The 26,219-nt window shown below is 36.4% G+C and overlaps 1 protein-coding gene across 7 annotated transcripts in view; it reads left to right on the top strand.

Annotated features, from left to right (window-relative positions):
* Positions 1–26,219, top strand: part of CDK13 (cyclin dependent kinase 13) — a 50,295-nt gene that overhangs the window by 11,476 nt on the left and 12,600 nt on the right. For all 7 annotated transcript variants that reach the window (XM_052795995.1, XM_052796024.1, XM_052796015.1 and 4 more), the window contains 9 exons: positions 988–1,593; positions 5,263–5,430; positions 5,710–5,849; positions 7,853–8,023; positions 17,306–17,495; positions 20,020–20,076; positions 22,832–22,933; positions 23,053–23,130; positions 25,335–25,451. In XM_052795995.1, the coding sequence (XP_052651955.1) occupies positions 988–1,593; positions 5,263–5,430; positions 5,710–5,849; positions 7,853–8,023; positions 17,306–17,495; positions 20,020–20,076; positions 22,832–22,933; positions 23,053–23,130; positions 25,335–25,451 (1,629 nt within the window). The remainder of the gene's footprint in view (positions 1–987; positions 1,594–5,262; positions 5,431–5,709; positions 5,850–7,852; positions 8,024–17,305; positions 17,496–20,019; positions 20,077–22,831; positions 22,934–23,052; positions 23,131–25,334; positions 25,452–26,219) is intronic.

Here is a 26,219-nt window from a genome sequence, read left to right as displayed (position 1 = left end):
ATTAGGCTACTGTACTTGTTCCATGCCCTTCACCTCAATTAAATTTTTTCCTTTTTGCTTTTTAATGAAGGACTGAATCAAAACTGCTGCTAGGCAAATTAGGATATCCCTTTGAAAAATTGAATGAGAAATAATTCATATTAAAAGGTATTTTTGCACAGTTAAAGTTTGCTTTTCTAACTGTTAAGATTCCCCCCCCATTCTAGGTTGTTTTTCCTCTATGATTTTGTAGATGGCTTAGATTTTTTTTTTTTCTATTAGTCTCTGTATTCTGATGCACGCATAGCACAGGCCTACTTGTGGATTATGTTTGCTTATCAGTAGCTATAACAAGTATTGGGTACTTTTGGTTTTTTGGGGAAAAGTATACAGTTAAATTTCAAAAAAGGAAAGATAAGATTTATTGCTGTCTTTCAGTTGGTTACATTGCAGCCTTTAGTAGTCAGTGGTTTTTGTTTTAACTAACTTATTTTAATGACAATTGTGAAAGTAAAACTTAAGAAGTTGATACAATTACTGCTTCAGTGTTGTATTTAGATTTTTCTTGTCATGTTGTAACATTAATTTAATTTTGTTGAATTCTAGTTATGTAGCCAGCTGAATTTTTCTCAAATACTGCATATACTAAAGGTGTTTGTACAAGTTGCATAGGATCAGATTTTCTTTAAAGGAGAAAAATACCTCTGATAAGTAGTGAGGAAAAAGAAACATCTGTCCTATAGGTATATTTGTATTTTGCAGTTTTTTAATGGGAGAAATTACATCTAAGAGCTTTAACATTTTCTAACAAACTGTTTAGGTGTAGGATCTTGATTGATTATAGATTTTTTTTTTTCTATGCACGATCTTTACTATTTCATAGACTTCTGTTTATAAGCATGGTGATAATGGTTGGTTTAAAGAAAGTAGTTTGTCAAAAAAGCAGATATAGTGGGAAAGCAGCTAGACTAAATTTTAACTGGGTAAATCTTTACTTTTTTGAAACAGGAGATCAGCAAAATCTCGAAGCAGAAGTCCATATTCATCAAGGCACTCGAGGTCTCGTAGCAGACACAGATTGTCTAGATCCAGAAGTCGTCATTCAAGTATTTCTCCTAGTACATTGACTCTGAAGAGTAGCCTGGCTGCTGAGCTGAACAAAAACAAAAAAGCAAGAGCTGCTGAGGCAGCCAAAGCCAGTGCAAAAGCTTCCAATACTTCAACACCTACTAAGGGAAACACTGACACTGCTGTAAGTGCACCTCAAGTGAACAATGTAAAGGACCTGAAGAAAATAAAAACTGAGCATACACCTTCTCCTACAAGCAGTGCAAATTTGAAGAATGACAAGGCAAAAGCAAAGGTCTCGCTTCCTGAAACAAAAGGGGAAAATAATTTAATTGCAGACAAAATTACTAAACAGAAACCTACAGTAGTAAAAGAGAATAAATTAACTGTTGTAAAACAGCCACCGGTCACTGTAAAAGAGAAAAGCAAACCGAGTACACCAAGTGTAGTAACCAAGGAAAAGGATCGAATTGTTGCACTACCAACCTCCACACTGCCACCCTTGCCTTTGCCTCCCACGCTGCCTGAAGATAAAGAAACTGATAGGTGAGTTGTGACATAGATTTGCTTTTTGGTGTCCTTTTTATTAATGTTGTCGTTATTGTCTGTACTTTTTTTATTGTTATCATGATTATTTCCTTTGGAAAATAAATATAAACGTATTTGCCAGATCAGGCTGATGCATTAGGTAGTTTGTTCTTGCTCTTCAGTTGTTTAACATGGCAATTATTATTGAACTGAAAGAATTTGATCTTAAAATAAAAATAATTTAACTGGTTCTTGAAAAGAGAAGGATTTAGTCTAGGAGGAATCTTTCAATAAAAAGTACACTAAAGAGTTGATTTAAAATTGCTGGTATGTAATAGCTTTGGGACTAATGCAAGGATGCATTCAAGGATGCAAGATTTCAAGTTCGGTGCGAACATGTACATAGTTCTGGGGAAAAGTTGAATTCAGTAGCATTATGTGAAAATTCTTTAATTAGCTGGGGTTTGAGGTAAAGATTCTCCCCTTTGGAAGGCAATTGTTTTTGTAGCTCTGTGTTATTTTAGTATAATTTATCTCAGAGATCAGTATTATTTTAAGTGTATATAATGGAAGTGAGGTTCACGGCTTGTCATTTGTGTTCACTTTTGAAGCATAAAAATTAGTCTGTAGTGAAGAAATTCATGTCTGTATTCCAAGTGTCATCTGAGTTTAGACTACATTGTCTCTTCATAGTCCTAACAGAGAATATGTGCTGTGATTTGTATTGGAAAATTATGCTGTTGAGCTGTAATTTACTGTTTTTCTTTTTGGTTTGGTGATGAAGCTGAGAAAAATTGCTTTTGTTTTTACTCATGGTGTTACATGCCTCTTGCATGTATACAAGAAGTCAACTTCTCACAACAAGTAAAACAAAATTTCGTAGCATTGGAGTAATAACTAATTTAAGTGTGATATACCTCTGTAAAAAATCAAACTATAAAAGAAAAATTCAAAACCTTATGAGGTACTTTATTTGTATTCCATGTCTGTGAAACTAGCCTGTCTTCTCTTGTTCTTTGAGAAGTGTGTAGTATTTCTTTGATTACTAAAAGTAGTTATAACTAGAGGTGTAAATGTTTCTCTCATGTTTGCTAGTAATTTAATGCTATGTTAAACATTAGGATGCACAGGAGGCCTTGGCAAATAAATACAACCTAACCAGGTATTAGACAGATACTTTTTTTTTTTTTTAGTAGTAGTAAAAGAGAAATCTTGTTTCTTGCCCTTCAGCACTCTAGCAAATGTCATTCCAGTTGTTCAGAATCACATCTGTGTGGGAATGTACAGTTGCATTTAAATTTATGACAAAGCCATCCTCTCTAGGTAAATGGGATTTCTGACACTGTTATCTGAGAGCAAGATTTACTGTTTTAACTAAAAACTAGGCTAACTAGTTAAAATATATGACTGGCATTGCAGTGTTGATTGCGATAATATGAAATGAGATTTCATCTTGAAGCTGGCTAATTGCTTCTCAGTATTAGTATTTTTTTAATGTAATACCTGTTTTAAGTATAGCTAAACTGCACAGAGGAGTTAAGCTACAATTAAGCTTGGTTCCATCAGCACTGGGCTCATTCTTGTTTCAAAAAAAAAAGCTTAATGCTTGCAAACAGCTGCATTACAAAGATTAATGACAAGTAATAGAATGTTATTTATGCTTTGCTTAGTTTTGCCTATAGGATGGTATAAACTTCAGATCAGGATGGTTGTGATTAAAAGTCATGATAAAGCTTAAGTCATCAAAGAAAAATGATCAATGTTTTTTAGGGCGGAGGAGGACAGAGGTATTTACCTTGGGCTCAGAGTTACTGTGGGGAAATTGTGCCAACAAAGAATGCTTGATGCAATGCAGAACTGGCTGGTTCCTAATGTCGTGTCAGTTGTGAAGTTCAGTAAGAATCTGATAAACCCACAAAAAAACCTACCTAAAGGAACAGCAGTGTTGCAAAATCCCTGTGTAGGTTAGCTGAGAGGGAAAACTGTTCTGGTGGTCAATGATGTGTGATTTAACAGACCTGAAAAAAAGTCTGCTTTTGACTGCCTCCATTTTCATATACCACTTTTTAAAATCTGTTTCAGAACCTCTCATATATTATACTTTCACTAATATTGAAAGTTTGAGGGCAAAATTGTGAGAGGAAATACAAATATATGAACTTCAAAATTTTGGATTTTTCTTTACTGTGATAATTACATGCACTGTCCAAAGGTGCTTTATTCTTTATAGCATGTTAACCATTACACTTGTGATGAAGGTAGTATATGCTTCCTTGAGGTGCTGCTTTAAATTCAGACAGCGGCAGCTTGAGAAGTGGTAGAAGATATTCAAGTGTTCTGTTTTCATTGGGAAGCATAGACATATGCAAAACACTGCAATGCTTTATTTAAATATATAAAGATTGCTAATTGCAATTAATGTAAGAAAGAACATATGCATTCTCCATGGTGGAAGATAGCAAGATCTTTCCATTTACAGAAGTTCCTGCTTTATCTATGAAACTAAATACGTAAGAAGTTGTAGAAAAACCTCCAGAAAAGGTTCCCAGAGAAGGAGGCTGACAGTAAAATAGTGTGATTTGGCAAATGCAGCTGTCTTGGAAAATGTCCCCTCAAAGCATGACAGAAAGTTTTCTTGATGCAGTGACAAAGTTTGAAATTTAAAGAGAGACTACTATATGAGCGTCCTGTGCGGAGAAACAGTTATGTAATTATATAAAGTTTAGAGATGGTCATGGCTTTAAAATTGCTGGATATGCAGTAGCTGCATAAATCTATCTAAACTAAAGGAAGTTCTGGTAAAATGCAACCATGTGTTTAAAAAAAAAAAAAAGTAAAAAATCCTGCAGCGAGTATGATGTTTTCAGAATTTCCCCATTAGAATGGGGAGAGCACCTCTAGAGTTATTGCATATAGTAATTGTTAAAGGAATACATTGCTGTACATGTGTTTGGGGGATTTTTCTAAAGACAGAGATTGACTGTTAGTATCTGTTACCTAGTTATGGTTGATGATTAAAAAATGGTCAGATATCAGTAACCCATGGAAGAAAAACATTTTATCTGATGTTTTTTTTTCACTTGATTTGCATGCTGATCACTAGAAATGTGTTGAATCTGGCATGTTTCAGCAAATGTATGAGATTGGAATCTGTAAATGAGGTGGTGTGGACTGTGTCGTAATGCCTTACAGTGTTACTGTAACGGTGAAGCTCATCTCTGGAGACCGACTTTATAGAGAACTGGATCAGTATAATCTTCTCTTTTATATGAGAAGTCAGTAAGAGTACAGATTTTACCACTATACTTCTGATGTCTGACAGCACCTGAACTCTGAATATTCTTAACAGTCTAGACCATACGCTTGAGAAGAAGTTTGTGTGGCAGGAGTCTGGCCTGGTAAGGCTTGCTGTATCATCTAACTTCAGCTTTCACCAGAAAGATCTGATTGCATAGTTTCTTTAGAATTTTGGTAGTTAGCTGTGCATCTTGCAGAGAGCTATTTGTGAGCCATTTGTAAAGCATAAATCAAAGTCCTGCAAATTCTAAGAGCAGAGACTTCAAATGTTGATGCATTGACAGCCTAGAATGTATTTTAAAAAAATAATTCCAATAGGTTTTCCATTATGTATGTTAATATCTTTCTACTGTGTTCAACTTATTAGCAAAATTATGTCTTTTTTAATAGTTTGCGAGAGAATCTTTCAGTGAAGTCAGTTAAAGAAGCAGAGAAGAAACTTCGCCATCTGCTTGCAGATTTGCCACTTCCACCCGAGTTGCCTGGAGGAGCTGACTTATCCAAAAGTCCTGAAGAAAAGAAACCAGCAGTTCAGTTACACAGCAAGAGAAGACCAAAGTATGCTTATTAGACTTTTTTTTAAAGCCTATCAAGCAAGTAGAAGTGATAATAGTTTCTTTAAAATATATTCTTCTCAAAAGAACTCTGCTTTTTAATGACTTTTTTAATATTAATGAGGCTTGAATCAAACTGCATGGTTTATTTGGTTGCACTTAATGGTAGTAAGCCAGTTATCTAATAATGTCTCAGAAATATTTAGCGTTGAGATTTTTTTCAGAGTTAAGACAATACTTAGATATATTAGCTGTACTCTTAGAAATGCTTGTTGTTTTCTAGAATATGTGGACCACGACATGGTGAAACGAAAGAAAAAGAAATAGACTGGGGAAAGCGCTGTGTGGATAAATTTGATATCATTGGTATTATTGGTGAAGGCACTTATGGGCAAGTTTACAAAGCCAGAGATAAAGACACAGGTAAGTTCAAAAAAGTAAATGTAGTCCTGCAGTTCTAAAATGAACAGGGTATTTTGCGTTTGTTTTTATATTGAGTAAAATTTGTGGTATTCTGCCCTCTAATGTTGGGAAAGTTTTTAGTTGTTGCTTTGTTTGTTTAGTTTTAAATCTAGCATTTGTCTAAACCAGAAATTCTCTTTTGCTGCCTTGGAAAATCATTTATCTGTAAAGTTGTGGCTGAAAGCAAGCTGAGTAGTCTTAATTTCTAATTCATATTTCTTGAGTTTTGATGTTCTACATGCAATTGAGCTAGTGAAGAAGAGGGGGTAAATACTCTGGGGAGGCAAAATGGCACCCTAGACAGGTTGACAAAGAATAATGAAGTTTGTAAAGGGGTGTAAGGGTGAGGAAGCTATGCATGAGATTTAGCCATTTTTCTTCATCATACTCCAATAGTCACTAGCTGATAGTAGGAAGAGAATCTGCCTCTGTGCAGCACAGCCCTGAAGTGTTGCATATTGGGTATTTTTCTTGCAGTATAACTTGACTTTACAACAGTGACTTAATTTTTAAATTTCATGTTAAACTATTGCTCTAAAGAGCAAGCAGTCACCACTACGATACATAAGAATGTTGTCACTACTTCTAAATAGATAATGCGTTAAAATCAATTCTTTGTATGTGCTGTATGTTGCTTGATCGTTTTATGTTCAATTAGTAGTTCTTTCTGTGACTGCTTGCCCTTCTGGGTTATTTGTGCATGCTTTGAATGCTGGATAACTTTCTACTTCAGCAGTAACTGAATCACATAGCATCACATACCAGCCTCAGTTCCTTCCTTCTGATCTCTAGAAGAATGAGCAGTGTGATTATAATTCCTTCTTCATTCTTCACCTGTGCTTGTCGCAGTTTGCAAACTTTAGTTTTTAAGGTGAACTGTCACAGATTTTAAGTCTACCTTGGGAACCATTGCAAATCATCATTAGGAGCTTCTTCCTGCTCTCCTGGGATTCTGTTCTTCATACATTTAACTTTTTAATCCTATCATCACCATGTTGCCTCTTTGGCAAGCTTCAGGTTATTTGTGTGTGGCAGTCATTTCTTAACCTCCAGTAGAAGCTGTTGCTGTCTGTATTGAATGGGTCCATACAGTTACAGTAAATCTTCCATTAGCTTTGGATTCAAACCCTGTGTGAAGAGTGGCATTATGGCCTTTGACATACCTTTCAAAGCAAGTGGATGTTGTGTCTGGAATGTGATCTATTGTGTATGTATCATATACGCTGGTGTAGGGTAAGTCCTTTTTAGAGCTAAAAAAGATATCTGTGCTGTCAATAAACTTCCCAGACAGAGCAATAAACTTCCAATAACAAAATGGTTGAGCTGGCATACAGTCTGTAGATATCCTCCATCATGAGTAGATCATGCTCCTGCCATTTTGCAGAATCCTGCTTCATCCAGCCCAGCCTGCAGTAAAATAATAAAGAAAATTTCTCCTCACTGTAAACATGGTGGTGACATTTCTGCTTGTAGAAAGTATAGTGATGAATTTGAGAACTCTTTAGTCATCTGCCTCGTATCTTGAACTACGTAGTATTTCTGGCTAAGTATATGCATTCTGACCTGTGGTGATGTAGTAATAAGAAATCCAGAGCAGATATAGACCTCTGTCTCTAAAGCTGCTGTTGATAATCACTCTTGTGTGGGGGTTTATTGATAGACCTGGTGTGGAATATCAGGACACAGGTGAGTGAGGTATGCAGAAGGAATAAGACAGGCCTTACAGTGGGTAGCTGAAAATTCTCATTTATAGTTTTGCTTCTCCATGTGATTGTTTCCCAACAATGGTTAATTCTATTTCCATTTAGCGCAGTGTTTGGTACAAGCAACAAAATGTTAACTGTTTAATCCATTCAGAAATAGTAACAAATGGGAAGCGTTTTAAAAACAAACGAGCAAACTCAATATTAAATCCCATAGTTTGGTTGCTAATCTTAATGGTTTTTATTTAAATTTTCTCTTAGGGGAAATGGTAGCACTAAAGAAAGTACGTCTGGATAATGAAAAGGAAGGGTTTCCAATTACAGCTATTCGGGAGATTAAGATTCTTCGACAGCTTAATCACCAAAGCATTATCAACATGAAGGAAATAGTGACAGATAAGGAAGATGCTTTGGACTTCAAGAAGGACAAAGGTATGTACACTAACACAGGGGTAGCTCTTTCTGGTCTTGTTCTTAATACGGTAATCTGCTACACTGGACTTGAAGTTAAGCTTCATTTAAAAATATGTTTGCAAATCATGATGCTTGACAAAGGGTTTTAATTTTGTTTTATTTACTAATAGAAGTCCTTTATTTAACTCAGCTATGCCTTTTGCTCATAGAAACAGTTCTGCAAATATTCTGTAGGATAAAAAAAAAAATTATTACTTGATTCCAGTTTTGCTGGAGAGGAGCAGATGTTTGACTCCTTGACACTCACGGGTTGGGGAGGCCAGCAACAATGGGAAGTTCTTAACTGTGAGCTTTTTTAGGCTTTTATTTTCCTTGTAGTATTATATCATTTGGAGTATTGTAGGCTCAATGCTGAAGAGATGTTTTTCATTGTAGGCCTTGGTTATATTTGAATTGTGCTTCAGTTATTTTTTTTCTTAATTGGGCATGTGTCTTGAAGGTTAGAAGAAGGATAAATGAAAAAAATGAAAAGCAAGATTGGGGGGGGAGGGTGTTTTTCCCCAAATAGAAGGCATGCAGAGTTTTACTCTTTTGGTTCCTTCAGTGCTAAGCCTGGCTTATTTCAGTTACTGCAACCACCTTAGCCTTGAGAATCAAGCAAACACAGTGGAAATCATGCAGTGTTGTTGCTTGGTACTTTTGATATCAGAGTTGTCATTTTGTCTTTGGAGGCCATTTCCTTTTAGGTCCAAGTCTTATAAACCTGTCATTTTGGGATATTTTAGCGTCCCGTGGGCAATTTGATACATGGTTTGGCTGAGGAAGGTGTTTGGAATGTGGTACCTGTTCTTCTTCCCTGCTCTCCCTCCCTGAGTTGCTATACAGCATGCCCAGCACCAGTGTGGGTTGAAAACACCATGTGTACTGCATAGCCAGCAGAAACACCAGGTGATGTTGTGATAAGTCAGAAGATGGCTGTCAAAATTAAGCAGAAATTAGTTTGAGTTTTTTTCATAGCATCTTCAGAAAGTATAATACCTTAAAGGGTATACAGCACTGAGAGGCTTTTTTTGTTGTGTTTAAAAGTAGGACGCATCTAGCAAAAGACTCTAGATATGTGCAGGTTCAGTGGTCAGTACACACTCTGAACCATGACAGTCTGCAACAGCCAGTTTAGGCTTTTCATGTGAATCTTGTACTGAGTTTTAATTAGATCTAACCCACTTGGCTAATGAGACCACACTGAGCCTTGACTTAACACTTAATGACTCATTAATTAATTTTCTCCCTTTCTGTTTGGTGCCATGTCTAGGATTGAATTTTAAATTTTTTTGGTGTGCTTCAAACTGTGTCTCATTAATTTCAAATGTTTTTGTTTTTTTTTTTCTCCAAGTCTGTATTTGTGCTTTTGATATTGCTTTCAATTTATTTCTCATTCTTACTTAACAGCTTATTAAAACAATTACATTTTCAGAAAATTTGCAAGGGAAGGGGCTTCTCTGGAGATGCTAGAATAAAATTAGTTTCAGATAGTCTCTTGAAAGCATTAGCATGCTAATGAGACTGTGCTATTAAGATTTGTCTGTGAAAAGATGGAAGTTGGTTTTTTTCAGAGACTGCATTCTGTATTTCTCTAATGAGTAGTTCATTGTAAGATGGGGATTGATAGCTGAGACATTGTGTCCAAACTGTAGTCTACCAATGCAAGTGGGAGGAAGTTTGGTCATTTTCATGGTAAACTGTTGCAAACACAAAAGTAGGCTGCTTAGTTTAAGAAGGAACCATTATAAAATTGGTACTGATGTCTTACTCAGGCACAGCTTACAGTAGAGACAAAGTGTTTTGCCCTCTGATGAACATGCTTATGCTTAACGTGTTACATGCCTATCTTAGCTTTGAAATATAGTTGAAATATAGTTAAAAACCCTGCTGATATCCCATTTGTAAAAGTAGGGAATGAGAACATTTCTGTCAACACATGTTCCTCTAGTTAACATGAGTAAGGTTAATTTTGTGTCTAAGGACACCTACCATATTCTGACCTATTACTCATCTACTTATTTACTGAAGGGTTGGGTTTTTTTTTTGTTGTATCTCAGTAATTTAAAATGCAGCAAATTTAGTTTTCTGACACTTGTGTAAATATTGGGCACACTTTGTACAGTACTTGCTTTAAGGATGCTTTCTAAGATAGTAACATTGGCCTGCAGACCAGCAATGGCTTGGCTTGCACAACTTTTCCTGATGCTTTGAGCTGTGTTATGTGTTAAGTGATATACTCAGAAGTTTGGAAGACATAGGATTATCTGACTTATCTCAATATTTTCAACTGCATTCTACTTTTAAAGAAAGTGGAAGAAAAATATATCTGTGTTTAATCCTGGCCAGCTTAGGGTATAAGCTTAATGATAGGAACAGCTTTAATAGATAGGATTGGTTTTATTCTTTCTAGACCAACGATTAGAAGAAGTGACATAGCACATTGGAGCAGTGTTATACATATGTTATAAGGGTATTTCCATCAGTGGAAATACAGCACATCAGACAGAACAATTTTTTTGTATAGGTTGGGCACATACACAGCTGAGTAGGTGATACATGTCTGCTTGTACTGAAGATCTGAAGTTTTTACATTTGCAGTCTTCATTATGTATGAGACATGCTTGATGATACAGTTGGAGAACGGCATTACTGTTTACTAATTACTACTTGATTCTGAGGCATGATCCTGCCAGGTAAAATGTGTATGTTGGGTGTGGTGAGGAGTATCTATTTCGTATGTTTCTCATGTAGGCTTTTCTCCCCTACTTGTCATTCAGAGGGAGATAGGTGAGCACACAAACTTGGGGATGCGAATGTGCGACTCATAGTTTTTATTCTGTCTTGTGTGTGATCTGTGTAATCTGACTTAAAAAAAAGTCTGCTGAACTTACTGTTATAACCTCCTCTGGTTCTCTCAGGACATAAAGCCTCATTTGACTTGATAGCACCAATGAGCTATAGTTTCCATTCAGTTTTTTCCTAAAATCTCAGAACTCTGGTTATTTTTGTTGAAAATGTTTTCTTCTAGTGAGCTAGTGCAGGAGCAATTGTGGGTGTCAGTCTGCAACAGTAGTAGAAGCAGCCTTGACGCTGTTGGTGCTTACAACCAAGTCTGTGGGCAACTAAACTTTCCTTCTTTACTTGATAGTAGTTCAAATTAGTTGCAGTTCATGTTCATGAACTTCAGTTCATGTCCTTTTGGAGCAAAGTTTGGAGCAGGAGGATTGTACTTTGCAGAAGCTTTTCATCTCCTCTTAGAATTTTTTTTTTTGTCTGAGAAATTTGTGTGATATTCCCTGTGCAACAGTAATTGAAGAAAACAAGATCTAAAACAGTTGAAAACAAGGAGCTGTTTTGTAGGTATATTCAAATCTATATACCTCATAAGCTAAGTTAGTTGAGCCACTTCATCAGTTATAAAGTGAATCATTAGAAAAAAAGCCCTTCTTACTTTGAACTTTTGTCAGCTCTGGTTTGTTTTCTCAGTGAGTCCATCACTTATATGACTTAGGTGTCTCCCTCTTTTTTCTTTGGGCACCTGAGATGGTCCTTCAGTTCCCAGTTGCCTCTTTAGCAGCTAGAAGCTGTTTGCAAATGCTCAACAATCTAGCTATGGGACTTCCATGATCTCTTTTTACTAAACACATAGAGAGTGCTTGCTTAGTTTTTGTTGCTGTGAATGTAAAACCAGTAGGTGTACTGACTGACATCTCTTCCTCTTTTGACTGAAAGAGGTATTTTTAATTGCCAACCTGAGGGAGGATGTAAAAATTTGCATGGGAGACTCTTAATAAAAAAGACCTGATTAACATCGCAGCTTGGAGTTTTGTTGGGTTTTTTTTCTGTGTGGATTATCTGTTTGGATTGTGTGTGTGTTTCTGTAATTCATTTTAAGATCTAAGTTTAATTTAGATAGATTAAAATTTGAATTGATTTGCAGTACAAATTAACAAACCTTTTTAGGCATGAAGTTGGTATTTATCTTGACAGTACTGTAGTACATGTGTCAAAAGGACACTGCCTGTTGTACATGGTTGTATGACTAGCAGGTTACTTTCTCATAGCCATCAAGGAGTACTTTGAAAGCTTGTAGTTTGGAAGGAGTCTGTGACAGCAATCATGTAGTCATCAGAGAGTACTTCACTACAGGGTTCCTTCTCTACTTGTATTGTAGCTAGCTTTATCTGGATTTCCTGAGAAGCTGAGTAAAACCAAACTGATCTGAATTTCAGAAACCTCTAATGATCTACAGCTTGCCTTGCTGCTCCCAAAATAGCTGATAGAAACTTCTTACCCAAATAGTTTTCATGCTACAACTAAGTTATCAGGAATAGTGTGACTGCTTGAGTGGTGCTTCCTGTTTGTGTGTGCTGTACTGGACTCTGGTCTAGCATGAGTGCAGACCTAATCATGTGGCTTTTCAACTTGATTCATGTTATGGCAAAATGAGAAAAATCCCTGATTCTTAATCAAAGATTTCTGATATGTTTGGTTTACTTTTCCTCTGCTTTAAGTTTTTTGTTTGTTTTTTTATTTCCCTGCAGTATGTGATGAAACAAGGGCAGTATTTACTCCCAGGGCTTCTGTATGCCCTTGGCTGATGTGCCTATTTCACAAGATGTTTCCATGTACATGGAGTTTGGGTTGGATTTGTTTCAAGAGGAAAATGCAATTGATCTTGCAATGGGAGAATAACACTGTCATCAAATAAAAACTTAATATTGGGTGAAAATGTAAAAAAAGAAAAAGGAGATATTCTGGTTTTATTAGACTAAATTTGTCCTAAACAGTAAGTTTTGTGGTATCTAAATGAGAAAAACAAGTATAGCAGTGATGATTTCTTTAGTCTTAAGGTGATTAATTCAGTGGTTATACCTTTATTTGGTGTTTCACAAATTAAAAAATAGGTTTGTAAAACATGAGTAGAAAGAAGAGATGAATGTCAGTTTAAGGGACTTCAAGGAATTTAAATGTAAGAAACTTCAAGGAATTGCTGGACAATTTCTTCTTTAGTTTTCAAGCTCTGTTTGATAAAATTCTGTTTAAAACTGTCTTGGAATATAGTGTATCATGAGTACCAGAAGAGAAATGTTAAGGAAATTGAAGAGTAAATATAAACCAATTATCTTTAATCAATCGAGGAAAAAAATATTTATGTATTGCATAGAAGAAGCTGAGGAGGCTTATTAGGGAAATGAAAATCTGCTGGAGTCTGATTCTGAACAGTAAGTACAGAACAAAATGCTGAAAACCTGTTCAACAACTCAGCATTGTACATGCCATGCACTGAATGAGGCAGGGAAGGGATCCTTTTTTTTTTTTAAGCATTTTTGTATTTCAAGATACTACTGTAATGCATTTATACAATGGTTGAATTAAAATTTGAACATAATAAGGCACTTCTGGTCTCCTGGTTCCTCAGATCTGTATCTAATGAGATATTTTGAGAAACCCCAAATATCCTCCCTATGAAATTACATTTGGAAAATATTTGCTTAAAAGCTGCCATCTATGTAGGCTTTTGGATCATTCTCCCCTGCTGCTCTGCCTCACCCACCCCCCCACCCCCCCCCCGGCTGAAGCACTTGTATCTTACTTTGGGAACAGATGTGTAACTTGATGTTGTGCTTTGTTGGATCTGTGTGATTTGATGACAGTCAAAAAAACCCCAGAGCCTGCCTGTGTCACAAAAATGCAAAGTATGTTTTGTTAGGTTTTTGGCCCCTCAGAAAATCCTTTATTTATTACAGATCATCAGTGCCATGTTTTGTTGAGTTACCCATTTTGTATGTATAGCTCTACAGCCTTATACCCCAGCACATTTTGTGTTTGGTTAAGAAAACTGTTACTGTTAGAGCTCCATGACTTGAAATATATGAACAGGAGGAGGTTATGTGTTAATCCTTGAATTATTCTAAACCAGTATCTCACTTTCTGACTCTCATCAATCTTAACTGACAAAATGGTCAAAAAGATGAATTCTTCTGAGTACAAACAAAAGGAGTAAGGTGAGGATTGTTTCCATCCACATGAGTCTCCTTTATTTATTGTGTACCTCACTGACAGTCAGCTGCTCTTACCCCATATTCAGAAGCAGGCAATATTACTACTGTTCAGCTGTTCCAGCTGCTGGTCCGTCAACATGCAGTGACATTAAGGTTTCTTATTATGCTGGTAGATGAAGGAATGGAGATGAGCTGCGTGGTATTAGCAAAGGAAATGGGGCAGCCAAGACATAAACCCCCCTGATAGTGCTTTGTTGCAGCATGTGGAAATGGACTGTAGGCTGCCTCCCAGCCTACAGGTACTTAATTACTGGGAAGTGCAGATTTTTAACATAACAGCAGTAAGATGAGTAACATTAAAGTCAAATAATTAATTCTGGGTTCATGTGAATTGCATGTGCTTTACTGTAACAGAGCTTTAGGTGTTTTTATGACACTGCTTCCAGAAATGTGGATACTGGGCAAAGCTAGCGTGAAACAAAGAGTCATTTTAAAACATAACCTCCAAGTTGTCAAATGTCTTGGCCTCATAAAGGAAGGAAGAATTACTTTTTCTGTTATGTCTTCCTTTTTGAGAAATGGATATGTGTGTGGCGTTTGTTTTGATAGAACTAAAGGATGCTGTAAACTTGCACTCAGACTATGCTGTAGTTAGCAGACTTCTGCCTGTGCATAGTTCACTTGTGAAGTCTTCCATGACTGTTTTCTTCTTCCTGGATATTTATAGTTTCTTTCCCTGTTATGAAGGATCAGATCCCCCAATCTGATGAAAAGCAATGGAGATTTGAATTGATCAGGTGCAATAACGTAACTGTTTTGTTAACTGAAACTGTAGATCTCTATCAGAAAAAGGCACCACATTTGTCCAGAAATAAACTAACAGAAGTTTCACTGCAGTTTGCTTGATACCTTTTTGGCAGCTACAATCACTTCCAAATGTAGTTTGAGTAATACTGAAAAATCAGGTTTTAACGGTTAGACTGCCAAGGTGAGTAAACTAATTTTAATAGTTTCTCATAACCAGTGAAGAAGATTCAGCTTTGACCATTTTTCTTTTTAAAACAAATTCTAACATTGTATAATGTGTAGGTAGGAAATAGGTAGTAATGCACAAGTGTAATGGATCCGTGCATTTGCTCTTGCTCTGATATGGAAGGAACATTTAGCATTCATACTGTTTTAAAGTATGTTTCTTAATGAGAGTTGCAGACAGTACAAATAATTGGATATCATCTTCCGGGTACTACTCTGTTTTATTTCTGAATTGTCTCCAATGTTGTCAGCTTTCCTTCTTTCATGAGGGTACCAATTGTGATTGCTGGTTATAAATAGTAGTGAAAAATCTCAGGAGCTAGGGGCAGAGCAGGAAATTGCTCAAGGCATGGATACTACTTTGCATATAAACAAGATGACTGTGTTCATCTGTTCTCACTAACAGGTCTGCAATCCCACTGACCCTTCCCAGTCTTTCTTGTTGTCATGTACACACAGTGTAGACTGCTGCCATGACAGAGTTAACTTTCCTTTGTATTCCAAAGCAAGAAGATACCAAGATCTGGTATTCAATTTTGTTGAGCTGACATCCTTTGAAGGGCGTATCTAGATTATTCTGGCACTGCAGCATTAATATCAGGTGTTTTGTTTCAAGGCATTTTAAAATATGTCATGGTTCATACTTCAGCAGTTGTCAGTGAAGTAGACCTAACACTAGGTTGCCAGCTATCTTGTTTTAAAAGACCAGGATTAGGAGCCTCTGTGCTTTTACCATGCTGAACTGGTGAATTGCATTGGTGAACTCAGTTATGCAAATAGTAACACAGCAGACTTTCGATTATTTATGGCTCTTAATACTTTCTTCTTTCCTTTTGAAGTGGTGGGATCGGATTGTACCTGCTTGATTTACCTCCTGCTCTACCTCCTCTGTACACACCAACAGGGGTATTTTACGATCAGTATTTTGCTTCCTCCATATAACATACAGCAGGACAAAAGGACCTAAATTAAAAACAATGAACTCTGAGTGTCTTATGCAATGGCCCATGGTTTAGCTCCTCTATGCTGATCTTTGTTACGAGTTTAACGCTTACCGTATGAGTAATCTTTTTTCTGGTTTTTAAATAGCAGATGGATTTAGCACTCTTTCTTCCCTTTTCAGCTACTATGCAAGAAAACAAGTCAGTTCATTAGCATTTGGCTCTATGTGTGTGTACATTCTGGCAAGCTGACTTCTCATTATTCCTCCAAGACTTTCACTAGCTTCTGAATTGAAACTTCTTATTTCAGAACTAGAACCTGTAATGAGTTCTTGTTGGGCAAGCTATTTGTACTTTAGCGTAGTGGCTTTGAAATCTCTTTGGGGGAGCTTTTGAAAATGGAAGGTAGACAGACCTACTTGAATGTGGTTTCTGCATTGTCACCAGTGCTCTGCAGGGACTGTACTGTCTTCTCTGCCCCAAAGTTAAGAAGAAGGGGAAGAATTAAGTACTAAAAAGTAGATCATACTGGGAGTGGTTGTGCTGGAGATTAGTTACTGCTGCTTTTGAAGCACTCAGCAATTTTCCTCTTTAAGAACACATATATATATCAGAGCCTTGGCTTTAATAGCTTTATTGGTGGAATTACACAGGCTAATGTGAGATAAGACCAGATTCTATTCTGCTTAATGTATGTATGTGGCAACTTGGAATATGAACTCTGCCTTTGCAGAGCTGTTGTTGCTAGTAGGTTAATTCTGCTTTCTCATTTTGTCTTGTCTTATAGGTATTTTTAGTCTGAGAAAGGCAGGCTTATTTCTGACCCAATTCCACACTGAAAGCTTAAAAAAATCAGTCACCGAATCATGGCGGATGAACTAGTGCTGTACATATTTTGTTTCTAGATTTCTCCCCAAATTTTACATAGGGAATATTAACCCAGTTAATTTTTCTTTAAATAAAATGGATGGAGATTGAGAGCCATAGGGAGACTACATGTCCGTCTAGATTAAAGCACCATGTGGTAGCATTATATTTGTTTTCACAAATGTTTGACTAGTATAATTGTTTACATGGAAAAGCAATTTTATTAAAACATTTTACTGCACTATATTTCATTGCTGTTATTGGACATGAGGTACAGCTATAAATATTGCAGAAAGTTTAAATAGTTGTGTGAAAAATACTTCCAACTTTCAAAAGTAGGGAGCAGCAATGCCTTGGACTGCTGTTAAATCAATTTCTCTCTGTTTCTCCTACCTTTCCCTTTCTTTTCCTAGGTGCATTTTACCTGGTATTTGAATATATGGACCATGACTTGATGGGACTGCTGGAATCTGGTTTGGTTCATTTTAATGAAAATCATATTAAATCTTTTATGAGACAGCTGATGGAGGGCTTGGCCTATTGCCATAAGAAGAACTTTTTGCACAGAGATATCAAATGTTCAAATATTCTACTAAATAATAGGTATGCCTATTACTTAAAGTATGTAAAAAAAAAAAATTGTATGTTAACTACATCTTTAAATCTTTCTTTTAATCTTCACAGTTCACCTGCTTTAAGTCATTAGCAAAACTTTTTTTTTTAAGATTGCCTAGTTTCTTTAAAATAATTTGTAAAATACTAACCTGGTAATGTTACTGCTTAACACTGGATCCTGCAATTGTTTGTTAAACTTCTCTGTGTTAAAACAGCAGGATTAAAACTTGAATCTTTTAGGTCAGAGTATGGGGCAAATTTATCTGAGTTCAAATATATTAAACCAGAATTTTAGGACATAAGCATTTGATGTGTATTCTATTTGCCATCTCATTTCAAGAAAGAAGTGTGGGTAGGCTGGTTCTTCATGACATGGTTCTGAGGTTCTCATCTTCATCAGTCAGGATAATGCTTTAAAAGGATATTTGATCAGACATGTTCAAACATGCTTTGGCTTGCAGTTATAGCCATAATCAAATGGGCAGAAGAATTTGTTTCTTCTTTAACCACTTGTATTACAAATCATATTAGTAAACATGCTTTTTTGTTCAGTGTGCAACAGCAGCGAATGAAAAGCCTCTGTGAAGATGGTGGATAACTTCAGTACAGAGCTGTTGTTCGTCAAATCCAGCAGTACTAAAACCAGGGAGCAACTGTAAGAGTGAGATTTATAACAGCAAAAAAGAGTATCTTTACAGAGCAGGTAGTCAGCTTCTGGGATTTGTTGTCACAGGAGGTTTTCTGGGTAGTGTCAGATTCAAAAAGATGAGATGCATTCATGGACAGGATCATTAACACCTGCTAAAGGGAATAGACAGGAATACCTGTTTTAGCATCCTTAACACAATGATTGTGGATGGTGGTTAAGTACAAGGAAGATGAGCCCCAAAGTAAGCAGGTTCAGATGTTCTCCTAAAAATGTACTGCTGCTGTTGGAGATGAAATATTGGGCAAAATGGATCATGGGCCTCTTTTGGTAGGGCCCTAGTTTTGTCCCAGCTTTCTCCAAATTCAATTTTCCATTTTTTCCTCCTTTTTTTCATATAACAAACTAACATTAGGCTATTTTCAGCTCTGGACCCCACTGCAGTCTTGCCAGATTATGATACAGACTCTTAAACAGATGTACACGTGCCTCCACATCACTCGCTGTGCCCACACACATCTTATCTTTCTTGCCTGCTAATCTCCAGTGGTGGTGCTGTCTCTGTGCACCTTTGGGAGCTCAGAAGCTGAGGTGTAACCTGACAGTGGAGGAGAGTGCATTAATGGTAGAGGTGGAGCTTTCTGTTGTACTATGCTCTCTCCAATCCTGGATACAGAGTTTTTTTCCCCTAGGATATTTTTTGAGCATCCTTAGATGTTTCCACTAGAAGAATAAAAAGCTGATAGTTGATCTGAATAATTTTAAGCCAATGTTTCTAAAATCCCATTACTAGTTACAGCCTTAAGCCAAACATAGGGATTATATATCCGCGACCGCAATTTAAATGTCTTTGCTCTAAAATTCATTAATCTTCCACAAGTATGCTCTCTGAAGAATAAGCATGTAAATTTGAGGGGAACATTTCTTTGTTTATGGGGGTTCTCCAAGTGTTACAGCAATTCCAAGCACACATCTGAGGGGAAAAATGGAATGGAAACTATCACCTGTATATTTAATTATCACAAAATGATTATTCTTACACACATCAGCAAGTCTTGCCCTGATTTGATAAAATAAAATTTATTTGAAAGTGATGTTTGCATGTATTTGAAAGTGATGGGAATTTTAAAAGCTCGTAAGTACAGGAAAACAAAAAACCCATGTAACATTCCAACATTAATTTAGTGTATTAGAGAAGCTTGCAGATAGATTTCTGTTTAAATCAGCCAGAGTTTACAGATGGTGGGGTTTTCTGGTCATTAGGCGGTGCCTTTTAGCCGTGGAAACTGCCAGGCAAGAGCTCTGTATCTTCTACTCTTCCCCTCATATATAGGAACACTCAAGAAGAGGTTAGGGGTTGTGTCATTCAACAAGTTGGCTGCTGGCAAAAATAGAAGCCCTTATCTGGTTGGTCACCCTGATTTAAAGGCTGTATTTGAACTTTACAAGAGCAGAACAGGACTTTGATGGCTTCCTAGAAGGAAGTATGACTGCTGATAGTTGTTTGTTGTACAAATGCTTATGCTAGCAGTAAGGCATGAGAAAATAGCAGTTTCTTCCCTCAGTTTTTTCCTGCAGAGTTACTGATTTGAATACTTCACAATATACACCTGAACCTTGACTGACATCTGGTGATGTAAATGCCATTTGATGAGCATACCTAATTTTGCTTACTTGTCTTTGCTAATTCAGTAAGTTAGTGTATTTGTTTACTGAAGAGATGCATAGACTGTAAGGTGTTGCCTCCTCATTAATGTGGTTTGGTGAAGATCAGTTGCAGCTGTCTCAATCTCAGACTTCACCTGATTTTTGGGGAGGGAATCTAACAGGATTAACCACTAAATAATTCTTTGCTTTTTCCACCAGAGGGCAGATAAAGCTTGCAGATTTTGGGCTTGCTCGGCTGTACAACTCTGAAGAAAGGTAAGGTATAATTATACTATGAAAAAGTGTTCAGAAGTTTAATCTTTTTGCATAAGTCTAAGTATTGTGAGGGCCAGAAGACTCTTTTGTTTAGAGGAGATGTTATTGTACTGTAATACAAGTAATTGCTTAGGAAATGGGGAGAAGTGCATGTTGTCTTACACTGCATAAAAACACAAAACTCTCTTTGTGCAAGTGTATTGCTTTTCCAAGTGTACTGGATAAACAACTGTAGAGAGTGGCCATGTATTGATTGGAAATGAAGAGTTGCAGGCCTAAGTAGGTTGCATCAATATGTAGGTCTTTACTATTAGTTTCTGGTCCTGTAAACCTAAAGTATGTTCCTTCTGTTGGTATACCTAGGAAAAGTTTATTTAGGGAAAGCAAAATTATTTTGCTGACACAAATTAGTATACAGTTTCTTTTAAAAAAGCATTACTTTCGTGTAAGATTTAACCTTACATTTGAAGAGGTTCATTGTATTCTTTAGGCAGTCAGTGCTGTTGAATCTGCTGGAAACAGAGATACAAGTTTAAATAAAAGTTATTCTGAAACTTCTTGTGACTTGTGCTTCTGTTGTTCTTGGCTTCGTTATGCTTGTACCCCAGGAAACAGGTGCACAGTTTTATGATTAAGAACTTCAATATTTATATTGTAATGTCATGTGTTTGTCATGTGGAACTGGATTTTCAAAATTCAGGCTGAATGTTCATTACACTATGTACATTACAGTATGTACATCGGGTGGTTGGATACAGAGATATTGGCTACCTGAGCTTACTTTGATTTCTGCATGCCTAATTTGGGAAATAATATCCATAATGTTAGCTTTATGAGTTTATTGTTTTCTCACAGAGCTCTGAGCTTGTTGAATCTGATAGCATTAGTTTCACTGTCTTCGGAGCTGTTATTTCAGGAGCATATGGTTAAGTACAGTTATGAAAACTGTTGAGTATAGTAGCAGGGTAAGATAATCTTAAGCAGCTGCTGGGTAATTAATTTTTGGTTTGGATGTACTTATAATAAAAAGGATTAATGCCATCCTACCTTCTTATTTTACTGTGCACCAAACTGACCTAATTTTTTTTTTTCTCTGGTTTACCATGTTTTTTTTAACATCTGTTTTTAAATTAATTTAAATTTTACTTGAAAAACTAATTGTTCGTTAAGAATTGAATGATTGAAACTTCAGTGTCTTTATAGTGCAAATAACAGATTTTTACTCTACATCAAACAACAACATTATTACACCATTATACATAAATGAAACCAAGATTAAAATGTAATTATGCTAGGTAATAGAATTGCCAGTTGAACTTGGGAGGATAATTAGAATCTCATTAGTAGATTTTTGACCATTCTTTTGTCATTTATTTTCCTTCTGAGTAGCTTCTGGCCTGCAGTAACAGACATAATTAATATATACCAACAAGTGTATAATAGCTGCTGCTTTAAATTAATATATTTTGCATTTGGTTTACTGTTGTTTAGAATTATATACTTTTCAAAAGGGTGCAGAATTTAGTAGGAGCATAATGAAATAAAAATTTAATTTGAAGTAAATTCCCATCAGTTGTTGTAGTTGCGCTCCTTTAAATGTTATTGTGGTGGATTTAGTGTGTTTGGAGTAGGAGATATGACAGATTGTGTAAGAAGACATCTGTTCAAATAAAAAGCACCATATACTAATATATGAGTGGTGCATCTGTAGAGAAAGTCCATACCATGTAAACATTTCATAGAGGAATGCTTGCTTCAGAGATAAATATGATAAATGCTGGGATTGTTTCCAAAAACATACTACATTTTAAAAAGGAATTGGTGAGTTTCTTAATGAAAAAAAAGACTCAGGTGATTTTGCAGAAATGATACCTGTACCACTTAGTATGTTATAAGAGCTTGTTAGACTTCATGCTACGGTTGTTCAAACTCTGCACTTAATGTTACTCTGCTTTCTATTTGGACTTACCTAGTGTTGGTAAGAGTGAATTATTAAAACTGAAAGAATTTTGGGATCACTTTTAAGACACCCTGATTGAAACAAAACCAAAACCTAACATCTGGTTTCTGCCTTCCATTCTGAACTGTTGATGCTGTATCTTGGCCTGTCCACAAAAAAATGTGTGTCTAAGATAATGGAAATCCTTGCCTTAGTGTGAGGGTCAAAAGGATTATTCCCAGTGACCAAAACTTCGGGTTAGAGCTGTAGAGAATTAAAGATGTTGTGAAATATAGGAAGATATTGGAAGCATTCCAGGCTTTGGAATCAAAATCGCTGAAGGATGTCGTTCAAGAAAAAGGCTTTGTCTCTTTTGCTCCTACTTAGAGGGGAAAGTGACTTTTTTTCTTCTTTTCAAAATGCTTGTAGAGGTCCTATATTTAGTATTCTAATAATCAATAGTTGCCCAGAAATTACTGGTTTTATCCAATCAGGTCCTTCTCCTGAAATGACTAGCAATGTAATAAATATACAGTATTGCTCTCTGAATAATAATTGAGATACAGGATTCACATAGCATCAAGATGGCTATGTGATTATTATTTATATCTTCAATCTGTCCTTTGATAGCCTTGGCCAGATGGTTACGTTTGCTTTTGTGCAGTTGCAGCTTTGCAGGACTAAAATTAGGAAAAGGGAGTGGAAGATGGTACTGTTCTTAAACAGCACCACAGAAGTAAAGTCCTCAAAGTATCACTTTTTCAGAAATGAGATAGTAGTAAAATGATAGTCCTCTCTTTTTCCTCCCCTCAACAGCCGACCATATACCAACAAAGTTATTACATTATGGTATCGGCCTCCTGAACTTCTGCTTGGAGAAGAAAGATACACACCAGCTATTGATGTCTGGAGCTGTGGGTAAGAGTTTGGCACGGAAGTGTAGCAAGCATAAAACCAAGCCAAAAATAAACCTTAAATGTTTCTATCAATCTATATTGAAAGCCATAATGATGGAATTGTGCAAAACTGTTTTACAGCTGCATCCTGGGTGAACTTTTTACAAAAAAGCCAATATTTCAAGCAAATCAAGAACTTGCTCAACTGGAACTTATAAGGTAACTTGCAAGCACTACCACATAGTAGGTGCCTCATAAACTGTCAGGTTTCTTTTGTTCGTGTTAAAATTGGAGATAACACACTGCGAGCATTTACAAGTACTCAGTGATTGCCCTGAGTGAGATGTTAGAGGTTTTGAGGGGCATGTAAAGCAAGTGACTTTTGGTCGGACATGGAGAAGGGTTTTCTGTGAGTATTCTGTGGTCCTAGCAACGTATGGTTGAGTAGCAAGAGGGTTTTTTGTAGAGCAGCTGGAGTTGCCTATGGCTGAAGTTGTAAAGAGAGAGTAGTCAAAATGCCCATTATTTTTTAAGATGATGTTACAGCTTCCTTGGAGCAAATAAAATGAAAACATGGACAATTATGACAAGTGGGATTTGGGAGGAGTAGGTACTTTGCATGCTACTGGCCTTGAGTTTTTGTTTCAAGCCTTCCACGCACGCACCTGGGCTTTATTATTTTTGTGGGAATATTTCTGTTCCCTTACAAACTGCCAGACACTTTATGGATGTAAAAATTCTGTTTCTTTCCTTATCTCAATAAATCATAGAATGATATGTATATAACTCAGTGGAACCAGAGCATCTTTTTTTTTCCCTTTATTCAGCAAACAAAAATTGCTCTTGATTCTGATATCATAATTGACCTCGTAAGTGAGGAGAGGTCCTCTTCCTAGAAACAAGGGGAAAAGAGGGTGAGTCCTACAGAACTTATAGAACCTGAACAGTAAATGGTCAACATTATTTTAAAAATTAAATGAATAAAAAATATTACAAAGTTATATATTGAGATGTTTTTCAAAAGAGATTAAACAGTAGCATGTTTCTGTGTAATGTGTTATTAGCTGGCCTGGAAAAATGAAGTTTTTAGGAGGTGCGAAGCATATCAGTGGTCATTCTCGGTGTAAGGAGAACTAAACTCCTGAGTTGGGAAGTTTTTGCTTTTGAGCACTAGATGGCATTGACGCATGTCACAGTGCAGTCATTTGAAGTTTTTTTTCTCTTTGTGTTGTACCTCTGGTACAGCATGCTAAAATTTTGCAATTTCCTTCTCCTGCTGGAAGCTCCTCTTTGTAGCTCATTTTTCCTCTTCACAGATGCTATGCATTTTTGGCTGTTTAAATGTAATATATCATTTTTATCAACATCTTTACCACCATCATGTTAGAGTCAACAGTTCTACATTTATCCTTTCTAACTTTAATGTTCAAAGATAGAGCTAAAGTAAATTCTGATAGGAAAAGATAGATTTATTATTTTTCTTTTCCTTCCTGAAAGTTGCATACCCCAACCAGCGTAAAGTCAGATCGGTTTGCATAGCATTCGGGGCATAACTACTAGATCATTAGGTCTCTTACACCAACCATTTAAATCTAATAAATGGGAGGGGTGAACTAGGGAAATGTATTTGCAAAATGTCCTTTTATGACTGCCTGCATCAGAGTTTGAAACTTTGCATGTACAGTAAAATGCCTCTTTAGTTCTGCTCAGAAGTGTGGTGTTGGTCAATCTGTGTTTAGCCATCCTCGGCTGGACAAATTAGGTGGGGATGGAGGGAGAGGAATAAGACTATGGGCAACTCCATTTGTGGAGATAGATGAGGCTTGAGACATAAAAAAAGTGAAGTAAAAAATATATAGGTTTTCTAGGGGTCAGATCTTGCTTCTGCCCTTAGGCCTTACTGAGATTTCCACCACCACCACCCACCCCCCTCCCCACACACACACACTCCCACCTCTTATGTCTTCAGTGTCAACTAAGTTCTCAGCGAAGAGTGCTTTTTCAGCCATTTGGTGTCTCTTTCTTCACTGGCATTGGGAGTTAAGGACATAAAAGTTAATTAGTACTCTAAGCCTGGACTATCCATTTCTCCAAGTCAAATATCTGGAGTACTGTCCAGACATAGTTCGTTAAGTTTTTCAAAATATTTGTGTGGAGGATGCCTGGGATAGGGTGAGGCAAGAAACAGTGGACTTCTTAAAGTAAGTTTAGTCTGTGCAGGGTGATTACCTTTTGTAGACAATTCACCATTATTTAGTGGTGTTGAGCATTGGACAGTAGAGACACTTTTTAGCTAAAAGAACCTGAACATTAAAATAAAAAAATTATTTCTGTATTCACTGTACATGCAAGAATAAAATGACAGCTTTGCTCACTTGTGGTTTTGGCTCTGATATGCTTTTTTTCCCTTCTTTTTGGTACAGCCGAATTTGCGGGAGTCCTTGTCCAGCAGTGTGGCCTGATGTTATAAAATTAGCTTATTTCAACACAATGAAACCAAAGAAGCAGTATCGTCGAAAACTGAGAGAAGAGTTTGCTTTGTAAGGATGAAGAATTAGTTTAGTCAACTGTAATAGCATTAAGTTTTCCTGGACACTTTATGAACTTCACTATTTTCTGGAGAATGAACATAGATTAACTATAAAGAAAAGTGGCTTTAGGTTCTTATCCTTCCCATGATACCCACAGAGCTTGTATTAACCCTTATTTAATAGGAGCTTCAAGAAGAGGGAAGGTGGCCCTAAATTTCAGCCACCTGTCAGATTTCACCTAAGGAAACATTTGTTTTCCATGATTGGTACACCTGCTTGTTGTCCCTGTCCAAAAAACAGTTTAGAGTGCTTAATTGTTTTTTATTAGGACAACTGGCTACAGCTAAATATGTAGTCTGGTTAACATTACAGTCTTCTGAGTCATAAATTCATTCAACACAGAGGAGTTATCTGAACCATGTATTTTAAAGTACTACCATTACACTAGTTTTGTGCAAATATCACATGTGAAAGTTATGGAGAACAGCTGTAAGCTTATTTTAAAGGGTTTGTTCCCCTCCTTCAGTTACTGTGGGTTTCAGGAGAAATGTATCATCCTGTTTGTACCAATGAGACCTATATCTTTAAAGCAATAGAACTATTGTCTGTGGACCAATCAAAACTGCAACTCCTTGGGTGCTAAATTCCAAAGTGTAAAGCAACAGTATAGTCTTGGCTTAAAAAGGTGGTTTGGGTTTTTTTGTAAGGACGATGTTTCAAGCAATTAAACCACACAAAGGAAAGAAAGCTTGGGTTATATGCTTGCACGAGTAATAA

The sequence above is a fragment of the Harpia harpyja genome, chromosome 1 (genome assembly GCF_026419915.1).
Source record: "Harpia harpyja isolate bHarHar1 chromosome 1, bHarHar1 primary haplotype, whole genome shotgun sequence".
Classification (NCBI taxonomy): domain Eukaryota; kingdom Metazoa; phylum Chordata; class Aves; order Accipitriformes; family Accipitridae; genus Harpia; species Harpia harpyja.
This window is presented reverse-complemented; position numbering and strand designations above follow the sequence as displayed.